The 15,721-nt window shown below is 38.0% G+C and overlaps 1 protein-coding gene across 3 annotated transcripts in view; it reads right to left on the bottom strand.

Moving 5' to 3' along the window:
- Positions 1–15,721, bottom strand: part of cdh31 (cadherin 31) — a 32,385-nt gene that overhangs the window by 12,118 nt on the left and 4,546 nt on the right. For all 3 annotated transcript variants that reach the window (XM_028603733.1, XM_028603734.1, XM_028603732.1), the window contains 6 exons: positions 11,956–12,044; positions 11,247–11,453; positions 6,583–6,726; positions 5,554–5,709; positions 4,591–4,735; positions 2,597–2,769 (listed from right to left, as the gene is read on the bottom strand). In XM_028603733.1, coding sequence (XP_028459534.1) covers positions 2,597–2,769; positions 4,591–4,735; positions 5,554–5,709; positions 6,583–6,726; positions 11,247–11,453; positions 11,956–12,044 — 914 coding nt within the window. The remainder of the gene's footprint in view (positions 1–2,596; positions 2,770–4,590; positions 4,736–5,553; positions 5,710–6,582; positions 6,727–11,246; positions 11,454–11,955; positions 12,045–15,721) is intronic.

Raw genomic sequence — 15,721 nt, forward strand, 5'->3', positions numbered from 1 at the left:
TTTAAGCTACAGAGGGAGACATCTTTTCTTCTTCTGTACCATCTTTGATTGCACTCGCATATGCACAGTAGCTCAGATGTAGATCATGTCAGCTAGCTAGCTCCATAGACCGTAAAAGAAAGGCTGTTTCTCCGACTTCGGCTGACGTCACAAGCCGTGCCGATTTTGAACAGCTAACCCGGAGACAGAAGGCAGGACACATTCAGAAACCGTATCGCACTTAAAACAGCATGGATGGATTTTTTTCAAAGTTTATATGCGTGTGGAAGAGATTTTTTTTTTTTTAACGATGACAAGCCAGAATGAAAACATCGGGAGTAACAAGGCTATTTTAGAAAGTAGAGTAGAAAGTACAGATAATTGCGTGAATATGTAAGGAGTATAAGTAAAAAGTCTGCTGTGAAATAATTAATCCAGTAAAGTATAGATACCCAAAACTTCTACTTAAGTAAGGTAACAAAGTATTTGTACTTCATTACTTGACACCTCTGGGGAGAACATACGTTTCACAAACTGCAATTCCACAACTGTACAACAGCTTGAAAGACGACATACTAAAAGGAGATCAAAGACATATTGGATATTTAAAATGTCTTCCAATATGTCTTCCAGTTGTTAAATATTCAATTTTAAAATTCCAGTTGTCACGCTACCGCTCTGGAAACATGCTCTGGTTTATTGGCATTTCTTTGAACCAATCACAATCATTATGGGCGGCGCTAAGCTCTGCATGGAGCTGCTGCAAAAGAGCCTCAGGAAGGAACTTGTTTTGGTCGAATAGAAACTTTGAGAAAAAAACAACATCCATGCTATTTTGAGTGAGATAGGGGTTTCTGAATGTGTCCTGCCTTCAGTCTCAGGGTGAGCTGTTGCAAAATCTGCACGGCTTTCTACGTCACTAGCCGAAACGAGGGGCCTAGAGGGCTAACCGTTAGCATGCTAGCTCGTTCTCAATGGCAAAACACTGCAACAACACACACAAATTCACCCTAATCTACAAAATAAATTGTATAGAACTACTTACATGTCCCTGTTCTGCAGGTATTCTACACAAGGTTGGAAGTGTGCCCTCGTTTAGAAGAAGTCTCCCAGCTAATCCTGATCTTACACAAGTTGAGAGGTCTCACTCTGTAGCTAAAACAGAGACCTGACACAGGGTGAAAAGAGGAGCTGCAGCAATGTGCATTACAACAAAAAGATGGTGTAAATTAGAAATTAAACCATGTAAAAAAAATTAAACCATGTAAACCTATTCTGATACCATCTCAAATTACAATTATGAACCTGAAAATCATAATATGGCCACTTTAGCCATAGTCCTCATTAAATCGAATGGAGTTTAAAATTCAACACAAAGAAAGCAAAAGGAAACTGACATCGGCGAAAAAGACGTGCATCCGGCAGAATTTTCTGCGGCACCGGAGCAATCCCAGAATTGGAACGTCGTGGTTATAGACTAAATGCGCCATGACTCAGGTCCCCTTCAAGCCCAGACTAATGTTCGAAGTCCCTCTAGTGGACAGAACATGTAACAACCACATGCTTATAGTGGCATTGACAATGCATAAGCCTGAGAAGTGTAGTAAATAACAGGCTGCATTTGAGCATTAAATATATACAAATAATAAATGAAATTTGAATGGTATTATCAGGGAAGATTGACCGCTATAGTATGTATAGCTTTTTCCACCCCATACCTGTCAAGATCATGACAGTTCCCATGATCAACTGTATGAGAGCTTAATCAGTAGGGTTGGGTACCGAAACTCTGTGCCAATAGGGAAGCGGTGCCGAAGTAAACTGTAGTAACGAGACCGAATAAGAACGAAAGTTTCGGTGCCTGACTTTACACTACACCTGACAGCATGTAACGTTAGCCTACCTTTAGCTAGCAGCTGGATTAATCACAGTTAAAATGCTGACAGCTAACGTTAAACCGTGTAAAGTGTGACTGTATTTCACTGTGGAGGACTTCAACAGCGGGATGTAACAGTCTGCTCTGCAGCGCAGCAGCTGCCGTTGTCGCAATTCATAGATATACAGTATGTTTATATGGTCGGAATTAAACAACAAAGACTGTGTTCACTTGCAGCTGCCATTGTCGGAATTAAACACAGATTCACTTAAAACTGGTAGCCTCGTGGTGCATTGACAGTAATTGTAAAATACCCTTTTCCCATCTGGTGTTCAACAGCAATTTACTGGTGAAATAAGTTATTGTTATAACGTTATTAAATCTTTAATTTTGACCATGGCCTTAGCAATAAACAAGTCACTGACTGTTGTTTACTACCCTTTTTTTTTTTTTTTTTAAACTATTGAAAAGTACCGGTTCAGGCACCGGCACCGTTTTAAAAGTATCGATTTAGCACCGGAATCGAAAAAAAACCAAACAATACCCAACCCTATTAATCAGTAGCTTTATACCGATGTAACATATCTACTATTACACTGTTTTCCTAGGTAGAGCACTTTTTTTTGGAATAGGGATCATTTCAGTAGCATGAACGTAAGCAAATATTAGTGAAATTTGTTTAAAAAGTCTTACTTAGCACAGGAATTTCCCCAGTGCGGGATTAATAAAGTCTTATTTTACCTCTCTGTCTAGGCCACCAGCATAGACTCTGATGACTCCTGTGACTGAGTTGATAACAAACAGGAAGTCACTGGGCAACTTTGGTTCCTGGCTCATCAGACGGTAGCGGATATCCGAGTTGTCAGAATCTGGCTGGTCAAGATCTGTGGCCACAACCTTAATCACCTCAAAATCTGGTGAGAGGGAAGTCAGAAGTGAAAATTAAGTACAGACTTCTCAAAGTATTCAGAGCACAACATTCAAGAGGAGAAAATAAAGCTGGGCAATAGATTTAGACTACTAGATGAGAGGAATGACCAACATGACAAAGTTGTTATTGATTTTGCCATCTGCCATGCCATTAGCTTAATTAGTGTGCTTGTGTTCTGGACACAACATTGGCACCTGTCTAGACCTATATACTTTCAACTAAGATTTGTTCAAACTTGTTTTTTTCCCCTCTATGTCTTATTCGACTGTACAGCTATAATACGTCAAGAACATAGGATCAGGATAAAGTGAGAGGACCCCAAAACATTTGTTTTAACTGGTATCGTTGGCAGACAATATTTTGTGGGTTACATGTTACATTAGAAAAAATCCCATTCAGCACTAGCACATCCACTGAGTAGTATTTTCCACAAGGTGTTAGAGCACGGGCCCGTTTCAGGAAGGAGGTTTAACGAACTCTGAGTCTAACCCTGATGTCTGAGTTGATTACACCGAGATGGGAAACAGAACAGCAGATATGAGGCACCACAATAAAAAGACAGCATGAATGGAGCCATGATACTATGTTGGACCATGGTAACAACCACAAACAAAACGGGTCAGCGGAAATACTTGATATATAATTTGAACATGCATTTTGTTTAAAAAAAAAAAAAAAAAAAAAAAACACAGCGGCTGCTGCAAAAGAGAAATTTGCATGGGAGAGCATTTGCTGCTAGAGTAAATGCTTATATTCCAATATTGTGTATATCCTATTCAATAATAAGTATAATATTACTGGTGAAATCGAATTGAACCCATTTCATTTAGATGCAATACTAAGTGCGAAAAAGTCCTAGGCTCCTTTAGATTATACATTATAATTAATAATCTCTAATTTCAAAGGGTTTACATAATTTACCTGCAATACTGTGGAACTCCTTTTTAATGGCTCTTACTGGTTTGTGTCCAGGGAACACTACAAAAACGTTTAAAACACGCTTCAGAGCGAGCTCTTCTGACGGCCCTGCATACAGTGGCTTTACTAAAATGCTACGCATCATCAATGTTGTAAAGAAAACTGCTGTTGCCAAATAATGTAATATGACAAATAATCTGCTGGGATGTAGAGCATGTCCACGATGGGTGACTTTAGTGATATAAGGGCGGATAAGTTTGTGTAGGCTACATAACTGATAGACTGGGAAGAAAAAAAACGCTCAAATAGGAAGTTATCTGGAAATTAAAATGCGTCAGGACCTCAATATCATCTCCTGACGCATGTTTAACTCCCTGCGAAGTAATACAGCTTCTTCATCAACGGGATCGTCGACAAAAGGAAAAGCCATGTTTTAAGAAGAAAAAGCGTTTTTTAGTCTGCCTAACATGGTTAATAAACCAACACTGTTTTTTCATTCATGCAGATAAACTGTGCCAAATTGCACCTGATATAGACTGAATGAAAGAGAAAATGAAAGAGCGCTGTGTCAGAGGGGAGGAGACAGAAACTAGAGGTTTCTTGAAGAAAACCTGCTCCCGACCAAGTTAGGTTCACAGGCTCAGTTACCATAGTAACTGACTCTGAGGTTAAGCTACCTCCCTTTCTCAAACGGAAAACCCAGAATTCCCCTCATCTCATTGTTAAACTCAGAGTTTTCACTAAACCTGCTTTCATAAACGGACCCGAGGTCTTGGATTTTAAACAGTTCTAGTGCTATCCTGCTTTTGGTCTTGTAAAAGTGAAACATACTTTTCAACACTGACATACATCTTTCTCAGGCTTAAATGAGATCCACTGACGGTACCTTTTGGTGAGGCCTCAGGAACGTTTCCCACAAAGATGCTTTGATTAAAGACAGGTTTGTTGTCATTCTGGTCAATTACTTTCACTATAATTTCCATAGGAGCCTCAGCATTTCCTGAACCTTCTGCTACAGCATGGGCTTGAAACTGCATAGGAATAAACACATTTGTATTATAATACGTACATGCAAGAATATTCCATGTAGATGATCAGGCATGGAAAATGCAAAGATGCATACCAATTCAAGAAACCCTGTTATTGACCAGAAACATGAAAGGTGTGCTCATAGTGTCACCATGTCGTCAGTTGCTGTAGTTCTTTTTTTTTTTTTTAAGAGTGAAAGCCTTTAAAAACATACATAAAGTTTGGTTTTGTACAGGGGATACTTCAATGTGATATAACAATAATCCTGGCATTTAGATGTTCAATAAACTGAGGAAAATTTAAACATGACCGAGCCATGCAAGACAATTAATCAACATTAGAGAATTACGAGAATTCCCATGTATGATGAGCACAAAAGTAACACCAAAAGGCATTTTGCCATATTTAAGCAAATTTGACTTTTTGGAACATACAAAAGCATGGTAGGGCTGCAGAAAAATGGATTATCTTGCAGGTGTGGCATGAGAAGCTTCTTTGGACATTTGCTTTTCAGGCGTGAAAGTTAGATTTTTGAATTACATGAATTAAAAAAAAAAAAAAAAAAATCACCCATGTTCTTGCAAAGTATAGCTTTAAAGATAAGCTGGAAAGTTGACTAACGTTCTGAATAAACATCTGTGATTGTGCCGATTAGTTGAACTAGTTTGGAGTAATCCTTAGCTCTTTCATGTTTAGTTCGGATTTAAAACTAATTAATTCTGAAGGGAAATTGAGTACAAAGTGTGTTCAGATGACTCAGTGTCTGATAAAAAATAAATAAAAGGGTATGTATAAAACTAACACCAGAGAGGATACCTACCATGTAGTTGTCTTGTTTCTCTCTGTCCAGTGGTTGTGTGAGATACAGATTACCAGTGTTTCTGTCCATGGTGAAAAGGCCAACAGGAGGCTGATCAGCTCCTGGACCAGTGATGCTGTAAAAGATCTTCTTTGTTTTATCCTCATTAGAACGGATCTGGATAAAACACAACAGGACTGAGTTATACCACTCTCACTGACAACAATAGTTACAACATTGTTAAACAACGGTCACTACAGTAAGAAAGCAATGCAATTACATTTTTATTTATTTGCAAAAGTATTTGAGTTAGACTTGTTACGCCAGGTCGTTTAGAGTAGTGAGCTGATAGGGTAAAGACTAATACGTCACATGAGTGGGGGTGTGTTGGTTGATCAATCCGATTTAGACAAAACGTGGCCATTTACATCCTGTTATTAAGATCGAATGTCAATTATGTTGTGTAACAATGCCATTTCGTCATATTAGCCATGGTGCACCTGAGAACATCTATGCTCTCTCATTATCACAATTACAAACCTTTTGATTTATCCTGATAACAGGATGATTACACACACAAAAACATAGTAAGAACAAGGAAATTCACTTTTTATCACAAGATAATTGTTAAATAGTGCAACTATTGTTTTACTTAGTGACGAGTGTGGAGTAGGCTTGGAATGGTGTAAAAACTTTGAAATGGGTCTGAACCAACCAGATTTAATTGACAAAGCACATCATAGGTTATAATTCATCTGTATCATCTTCTAGTGTGGTTTGCTTTATCTGTAAATAGTCATTTCAAAGTTATCTAGTAATAACTTTCTCTAATAAATAGTTCATAAACCTTTGTTTGACTGGTATATTGGTATATTACCCAGCCATAAAACGCCACCCACCACCACAAGTAAATTCTCAACCTATGGGAAACACTGTACTCTAAGTTTTTTTTTATAAAATACAAGACAAAAATAATTTTTTCAGAAACAAATATTAAAAATACAGTTCGGAAGCAAATTCACAGGTACAAGGGACTTTATTTTCTCTTACTTGAGATACTTTTAGTGGGTAGGGTCCTCGGTCATTCTCAACAACACTGAGTGGTGGAATAACCCATTCTCTCTTCCTCCTCCTCAGCCCCTCAACAGACTTGGGAAATTGCAGAATGGGCACCTCACGTTGATCAGTTGCACTCTGAAAGAACATGCACATTTGTACCCAGTTATAGTGCAACAGGCACAAGACATTAGATTCTAATTGGCCTAAATAACTGAATCAGGCAAATTACAATGACAATGCATAAATATCTGAACATGTTAGGTCTGTAAAAATGCTTTGAAAAGCAGAAAGACTCTTTCAGCATCTTTTGTCTAGTAGTCATCGTTAACTGAAAAACTGTTCATCTTACAGTAAGACAGATAATGACATTAAAAAGGTGCTGTAGGTAGGATTGTGAAGATCCAGGACTTAGCCAAAGAATTTGAACATCAGCAACTTCTCAGTCCCTCCCCACCTTTCTGCTAAAACCCAAACTGTCTCATAAGCCCCTCCCCCCACGAGGGAGAATTAATGCATGTGCCTGAGCAGTGATTGACACGCAGTTAGAGACCCGCCCTGGCCCTGATTGGTGAATCTGAACAGGGAGCAGTGGATTTTTGCAAATCACACTACAGGCTGTGGTGGTGCCAGATAATTTTTTTTCTTCTTTTATTTATTATTATTATTATTATTATTATTATTATTATTATTATTAATATTATTATTATTATTATCTGCTTCATGTAGTTCTACTCGAATATAGGGCTTTGACTCTGAACTTTGTTATGCAAATATAATTTGAATATTTTTTTAAAATAATGATATTCGAAAAAATATTAGGCAGCCCTTAATATTCAAACCTGTAATGGGCATTATTTTTTGTAAATGTCTTTGCTTGTAAACGTTTTCAATTCAGATTCCGAGGCTTTTTCACGCATTTCAAAATGTAACTACACGTCGCAGCAACGCACTTCTCTTGGCTGTGACTTGCAGCGTTGCATTTCCAGACTCATTTCCTGGTTCTCCTTCTCCATACACGAAATTAAGGAGAGGGTTAACTTTTCCTGCTCCAGATTTCTCACCGTGGTCAGAAAGAACAGGGAAGACATTTTGTTCCTCACTATGACTCTAGAGTCGCTACTCGCCAAGTTTCAGCAAATATGACAGAAAGTTAGTTTCATAAGTCTTAATCTATTGCACCTTTAACAACTAGTAATTGGTAGCAAATGATTTTAAAATAATTGCCATAAAGAGCAACTTTACCTTCTAATTCTGCTAGAACCCCACCTCTCAACATATTATGAAAAAAAGCAACAGAGGAGGGGCGGGAAAATAACGATAAAGATGTGTTGCTACGTGGCATTTGACTCAATGTTGTGAAAACACCATCTGATAAAGCGATGTACATCTGCTAGTCAGAGCTAACCAGTGAGCAGCTGATGTTGGCGCTTTGTCACTATAAACTCATTCATGGCCCTTTGAGAGTCACTGTGTTGGTATCAGTGTCATAACTGAGCTAGCAGCTCTACAAGGTGTGGGTGTGTGTGTGTGTGTGTGTGTGTGTCAAAGAAGTCTCCGTACATTAGGAACAGTGGGAAGCAGAGGGACAGCTGCTGGCTTGTTAAATATGTCTAAACAAGTAGTCCTGTATAGCTTGTTGGTTGTAGGCTATGTTTGCAATCTTATGGACATATGTGCAAAAATAGTTATTCCAATAGTTTGAACCTGTGGGTTTTAGAAGGAATATTAAAATGTCATTTTTGACCAGTTTTGACAGTTCTTATGTGTTTTGGATTGATCAGATGAGATGAAAAATTAGGAGCCCTTGGGTGTGCCTGTCGCAGTTGTTTCCCTTACTCTTGTTTCCAAGCTGAGGGCTATTTCACAAAACCAAGATAAGGGATTAATCTGGAAATTCCCAGTTATCCTAGCTCAATTTAGCCTTGACTCAGTTTCACAAAAGCAGAGACACCTAAGTTACCATGGAGACTTATTCTGTGCAGCTAGCCTGCTCCTGACCAGGCTAACAGCCAGGACTTATTAATCCTGGAGCCTTTTCTGTTCACTTCGCAGTGGTTTTACCCTATTGTTATCAGCCTGTATTAAAATACAACATGTGCATATTGCTGTTCATTTAAGTACTGTAAAGTTGTGACCATTATTTTTTATAATTATTCATGTGACAGTCATTGTTAATTTATATTGCTGTATGAAGAAGGCAGTTCACATTGTTGTTAGAAGTTTAATGATTATATTACGGCAGTTGTTGAGATAAATAGAAAAGGCTGATAAAGTTGCCAAACGGGTTTTAAATGAAGTCTGTTACTAAGGGCAATATATAAAGTGATGTACATTTGTTTCTATACTGGACCAATGCACCTTCAATTATTTTAGTTGAAGAAAAAAAAATAAAAATAAAAAATACTAAGGATTGTACATTTTTAAGAACATAACCTAATTGTACAATACTCCCAAATTATAGTCTTAGTTCACTGAACCAGTAACTATATAGTGTAGACTACTGTACATTCATGTAACAGGGAGAGGACACCTCAATGGTTTTTGATCTTATATTTTGCTGGGGGGAAATAACTGATGAATATCACTCTGTTACATTTATGTTTACAGTATGAATGAAATGTATCACTTCATTATCTTTAGTTTCTAGATTTTAGAGTCCAATTTTTTCAGTGTCTCTTTTCTATGGCCATATATATGAGGTGTAAAGAAGGAAACTCGTCCTCTATGAAAAAAAACTTGAGAAAAAGCGTGTCAGATAATAGCGACCAACCTAATGATAGAAATATACATTTACGAACTACTGCTCTTAACTGAAACCATTCAATGAGTCACTTACAAAACGCTAAAACGAACAGTTTTACACTTTGCATTAAAAGCGAGCAATTGAAATTAATATGACTTAGGAAATTTGTATATTAGCCCATTAGAGAGAGGGAGAAACAGGGTGAAACGGATATTTACCATTCTATCTTCTCGCTTTTAAGGCAAAGATTACAACTGTTAATTTGTGCAAATGATTAGTAGCCTAATCCTTGAATGGTATGGTTATGACGGTTTCAGTTCAGAGCAGTGGTCAATTAATGTATATTTTTGGGCTACTTACACATTCAGTCGATCTGCGATCGTGTGCCACGCTTTCTCTCGCTGTTTCATTACAGCAGCCGTGCATCTTTTCTTCTTTTTTTAACAAATGTGTTTCACATTATACTTCCACAAGAAGCTGCTGTATAAATGACTATCACACTGTATAAATGATGGAATACATATTCTCCATTTTAGTATCAGCAAATCTGTTCTCGACCTTGCGGTCTGTTAAGGAAAGCCGTGAACGCGCGTCTATCCAAATTACTTCAGCCTGGCTTGACCTAGTCACTCCTCCTCAGCCTGGCTTGGCCTTCGTGAAAAAAGGCACCTACCCAGGATGCACAGATTAGACTAGGTCAAGCCTTGTTTTATCGGTTATCCTGGATTAATAAATTCAGTTTTTGTGAAACAGCCCCCTGAACAGCCAATTCGTGACGCCGACAACCGCCAACGCCGATTCAACATGGTTTATTTGACGTTGGCAGGACACACCACACAGACTAGGTCGTCGGTTGGTCGGTGTCAGCCCAACTAGGACCAGCTGCTTGGTGTGTCAGGGCCTTTACGGTTATTCAGGCCAACATATCTTATTAACCCTCTGGGGTTGTTTGCCAACAATCTTGAAATTAAGCAAATTCTTGTAAACTTAGCTGCTGGCTGACAAACCAGTGTGTGTCCGTCTCTCTCTCTCTCTCTCTCTGTGTCAGGAACAAGATTTATTTTACTGAAAATATCTCGGGAAAATGTCCAGCTCTAGGCACTAAGCTTTCTGAAAATGTGTCCCCTTGAACAATATTAGTTAAATAGCCCTGCTGTAAGCTTTGTGCAGTCACATGTGTAAAGTGTAAAGAGTCATTACCCCTGCCATCACCAACCCTTGATAACAAAACAGTAGACAGTCATTTTTAAATTGCAAATTAGTTGTATAAAACAAGACAGCAGATAAAAGTATTTGTGCAGATGAAAGTATTTGTGCTTGTTACATACCCAAGACTTCACAGAATCTCCTCAAGTGACCAAAAAAGTTGTCACAATGGGTAAGGTAATTTTCTTTCACAAATTGCACACTTCTAAAAACTTGTTTGTTTTTTTTACAACTTGGAAGTGCAATCATGAAATACATTCTACTTGGATATTATTGTAGTGTACTGTGCTGAATACAAGTCATGTGACTTGGAAATACTGCCTACATACAACAATATTAGGCATGCCAAAATCATCTGTGTCTGAAAAAAAAATCATCTAAAATTGACATACATGAAATTGATTGCCATAATAACATAGCTATGAAAAAGACTTGGACTAACAAAATGGAACCAGTGAGTCTTGGCCAGTCATACACAGCCACAGATGGGCAGTGTTTTATATGAAAACAAGTCTTTGCATGGTGAGCCTTCACACTGTCAAAACTGCCTTGTCTTTATTGTACTAGATCCTTGATTAACAGCAATTTGATGCATACTGCACTTGCAAAGCATATTTTGCATATATTGTTTTGAAAAAGTTAATTCAGACTACAAATGCGTTTGAAAGTTTCCATTACACACCTTTAACAGTGTCTCTAATCCTACCTCTGCGTTATTAGCATTCTCCACTTCAGTATGGTGGTGTTGATGGTTGTTGCCTTTGTGGTCACCATGGCGAACATTTTGGTGGTGGCTCTCATGGTGATGCCCATGGTGCAAAACTCTGACAGGAACACTCATTTTGCGACCTTGTGAGTCCCAGGCGTGGATAATGAATTCCCGGTGTCCATGAATATAAGTCTGTCTTTTTACCTGGAGGGGAAAAACACCACTCGTTATCAAAGGTCAACATGCTCGCAACAGATTTGGATTCAAGCTAGCTCTCTACATGACTAAATCAAACTTTGGGAATCTAAAAATCAAACAGTTTAGATAGATAGATAGATAGATAGATAGATAGTGTAGATTGATAGAATCTGTTTAAGTGTTGTTGCTGTTACACAAAATCTGTGCAAGAAAACTTGCACATGTAGGGGCCACTCAACAGAGCTACTGCTGTCACATCTTGGAACTCACATGGGTTCTATTCAATGAAATGGATATTACCCATTCTTAATCTAAGTTAAGTCAAAGTTGTTTATTGTTACCACATCTTAGATAAACTATCTAAATTGTTGCTGAGAAATTATATTTTCACTGACACAATCCCCTAATAATTTTACTTTATATAGGCGTAAAATGATGTGGGAGATATTTGTAGAGGTGAGCATTAGAAACCGCAATTTTACAATTGAGTCTGTTGAACTGTACTGACCTTCAATATGCCATCGGTCTGTACCATGAAATGGCTGTTATCACTGCTGAAAACAAATCTTGTGCGGTCTGTGCAGTCAGTGAAGCCCACTGTAATTACAAGAAATTGTCATCCATTACAAATGCTGTACATACAGAGAAAACTAAAAACAGAACAAAGTAATGTACACCCTTTTAATCCGTTTACATTCTACAAGTCCTACTTTGTCATTACTTGACATTCAAAGTGACCTTTAACAAATAATGACATACAAATGAGATGATCTATCAACATTTTATTAAATTCATTGAAAAGAGTCATCTGTCAGTCATATGTTGCTAGTTACGTCCAACGCATTAAATCCGAAATAATGCAGTAAACTCACTATTGACAAAGTTTCCCACACAAACTTTACTTGGGGCGGGCCGCTCAGGTAAGGGCATTTGGCGACCTATTTTACCATTTATTTTTATCTGTCCAAAAGACCACGCCATGTGCGATCAATCTCTAGTATTTTCCTAGAAGACATGGACAGCAGAGTTTCTGCAAGTGTATTCATAGTTTTCAGTCATGTGAGTGTTGCAAAGACCTGGAGTGTCCCCAGTGGATCGGTTAATGCCGCTGTCAAAGTGGCATTATGCCATCAGCCACTGGCACATACCGCTGTAATGAGTGGCATGTGTCGCCAGGGGATCACTATGTACCACAGCGGCTGACCACAAGCCACTTTTTGATCTCGGCGCTACAGCGGAAAAAAAACATCACGGAATAATAAAAAATAAATAAATAAAAAAAACTTAAGCGCTGCAAGAGCATTTCAATGAGCATAGAAGTAGCATAACATGGACGTTGGAAAATTAAAACCGGTTTAAAATTTATTTAAGACCTAGACACAATATTTCAGCAAATTTTAAGACTTTTTAAGGCCCCTCGGAAACCCTGTATTTAAAGTTGTGACCATTATTTTTATAATTATTCATGTGACATGTGTCATTGCTACTGTTACATTGCTGTATGAAAACTGCTTGTTGTTAGAAGTTTGGTGAATATATTATAGCAGTTGTTGAGATAATTAGAAAAGGATGATACAGTTGCAAATGTGTTTTAAATTAAAGTCAATGAAGGACGATATATAAAGTGCTATACACGTGTTAATGGTTCTAACAATGGCAGACTGGTCAAGGACAAATACACATTTAATTATTTTAGTTGATTTATATCTTTTAGTATTCTTTAACAAAGAACCATGTATGTTCCTCTTCCATCTGCACTGTATTTGGCATTCTTAGCACACAATTTGTGTTCTCTCCAGTGAACTGGGACTATAATTTGGGTGGATTGAACAGTTATTATAGGTTTTTATAATTTTACAATCCTCCTTAATTATAGTCTTAGTTCACTGGACCAGTAACTTTATAGCCTAGTTGAGACTAATGTACATACTACAATTCATGGAACAAGGAGAGGACACCTCAATGGTTTTTGACCCTATATTTTGCTGGGGGGAAATAACTGATGAATACACTGTAACAGTCATTGTCTACAGTGTGCATTAAATTTCGGCTAATTATCTTTATAGTTTATATAGTTCAGAGTCCAATTTCTTCAGTGTCTCTTTTCTATGTCCATATATGGGCCTAAGATGAAGCAAAGAATATAATATATAAAACTGAATAAAAAGAAATAAATAAAAGAAAATCAGACTGATTGAATGATACATCTAAAAATATACATTTGCGAACTATTACTATTAAATGAAACCATTCAAGGAGTTTGGCTATTTATTTCCACAAACGAACGGTTTTACACGGGAGAGAGAGAGAGAGAGAGAGAGAGAGAGAGAGAGAGAGAGAGAGAGAGAGAGAGAGAGAGAGAGAGAGAGACTGTAAGAAAGAAATCACAATCTAGCATTGTAGATTAGTGGTTGTAATTGATTATGCTCACTTTTATAGCAAAGAGTACAACTGCTCATCTGTGCAAATAATTAGCCTAACTCCTTGAATGGCATGGTGGTTTCAATTAAGAACAGTGGTCAGTAAATGTGTATTTTTGGGCTACTTAGACATTCAGTCGGTCCGTGATCATCTGCCATGCTTTCTCTCGCCGTTTCACTACAGCAGCGTTTCTTTTTTACAAATAATGCATTTCATGTTGTCATTATTCCATATGAAGCTGCTGCTCACTCTGTAAAGTATGCACAACGGTATTCTCCATTTTAGCATGAGTAAATCTGTGATCGATCTTGCGGTCTGTTAAGAAAACCGTGAACGGGCATCTATCCAAATTACTTCATCCTGTCTGCACCTAGTCTCTCCTCCTCAGCTTGGCCTTCGTGAAACACACCTACCCAGGATGCACAGATTAGACTAGTCAAGCCTTGCTTTATCGGTTATCCTGAATGGGTCTGCCACCAGACACTATTCTGAGAAAAGGATGGCTCGCTTGCGCACTTGCCAACACTGGCAGTCAGAAACAAACATCTACGATGACCAGAAAATACATGTTATGTACTTCTTTACAAATGAAATAAATGTCAGAGACTGACCGACATGTGATGTGCATTCTTTTTAGAAAAATATTTTTAAATGTCTCATGATACATTGTCTCTAGAAATGTATTCTTCAACTCATGTTTTTGATAAAGAAAAGGAAAATCACAATACTCAATACTATCAAATCGCAATACTTCTAGAATTGCAATAAATGAAATCGCAATACACATTGAGTCGGCACCCATGTATCGTAAAAGAATTAAATCAGGAATTAAGTTGTTTGTTGATGCATTTAAAAAGGTTTATACTTGAATTGTAATTTTAAAGATGTTTTACCAACTTGCTGTTGTACAGTTTATTATTTTAACAACAATTCAGTAAATTTAGTTCAACGACGGTTACATTTTATCTTACGTTAGGAAAATGATCCCAGTCACTTTCACAGAGTGAGGCATACAGCTTTATATGGTACTTGGTATCAACCGATACCCAAAGCCCAGGTATCGGTATCAGAACTGCTCCCCTCCCATAGCATTTGCTGTAGAGATACATAAACAACATAGCAGCAACAGGGACTAACATTACATGGCTATATATATAATAACTAATCGTTTCATTACTTACTTATCCGTCATCTCCGCCGAAATGACCGGCAGCTCGCAGTGCTCTGTCCCCGAGTCACCTATTCTTGGATAACTGAACCACTAACTACAGCTGACCTGATGGAGCACCATGCGGGGCACCAGAGGCGGTGCTGAGGAACTCTGTTGTGGCTCAACACATCTACTAAATGCCGCTGATACGACCGAGCTGTGACGGAGGTCTGTAGCGGCTTAAACAACTAGCAATCGCTGCTCTGTAGCACGGAGCTCCTCTTCGACATTTGTTTTTACCGCTCGTTACTACGAAGGAGCTTGCTACGGGTATGCTACATTCATGAGACCATGGGATGTTAATGTATGTTACTCAGCAAAAGGTGAAAATAGGGGCAAGGTTGCGCAATAACGTTAAAATGATTTGAACTTTTAGCGAGGAACGAGAAGCTTTATCTCACGCATCCGTTTAGTTGTTGAATATATAGCCCCGTGTGTGTGTGTGTGTCAAAACAAAATAGTTAAAACTTGTTTTGAACAATTTCTTTGTCATCTGCAGATTGATTTTAACTAGGGGGAGAGAAAAAAAAAATTTTATTTTATTTTTAGGCCATATCGCCCAGCCCTAAAAGAAAGCCCTGCAAAACCGGCTCAGGGACATGGTTTTGCCCTCCAGGTAAAAGCATTACATAGGTGCAGAGTG

The sequence above is a fragment of the Perca flavescens genome, chromosome 17, assembly GCF_004354835.1.
Source record: "Perca flavescens isolate YP-PL-M2 chromosome 17, PFLA_1.0, whole genome shotgun sequence".
NCBI lineage: Eukaryota > Metazoa > Chordata > Actinopteri > Perciformes > Percidae > Perca > Perca flavescens.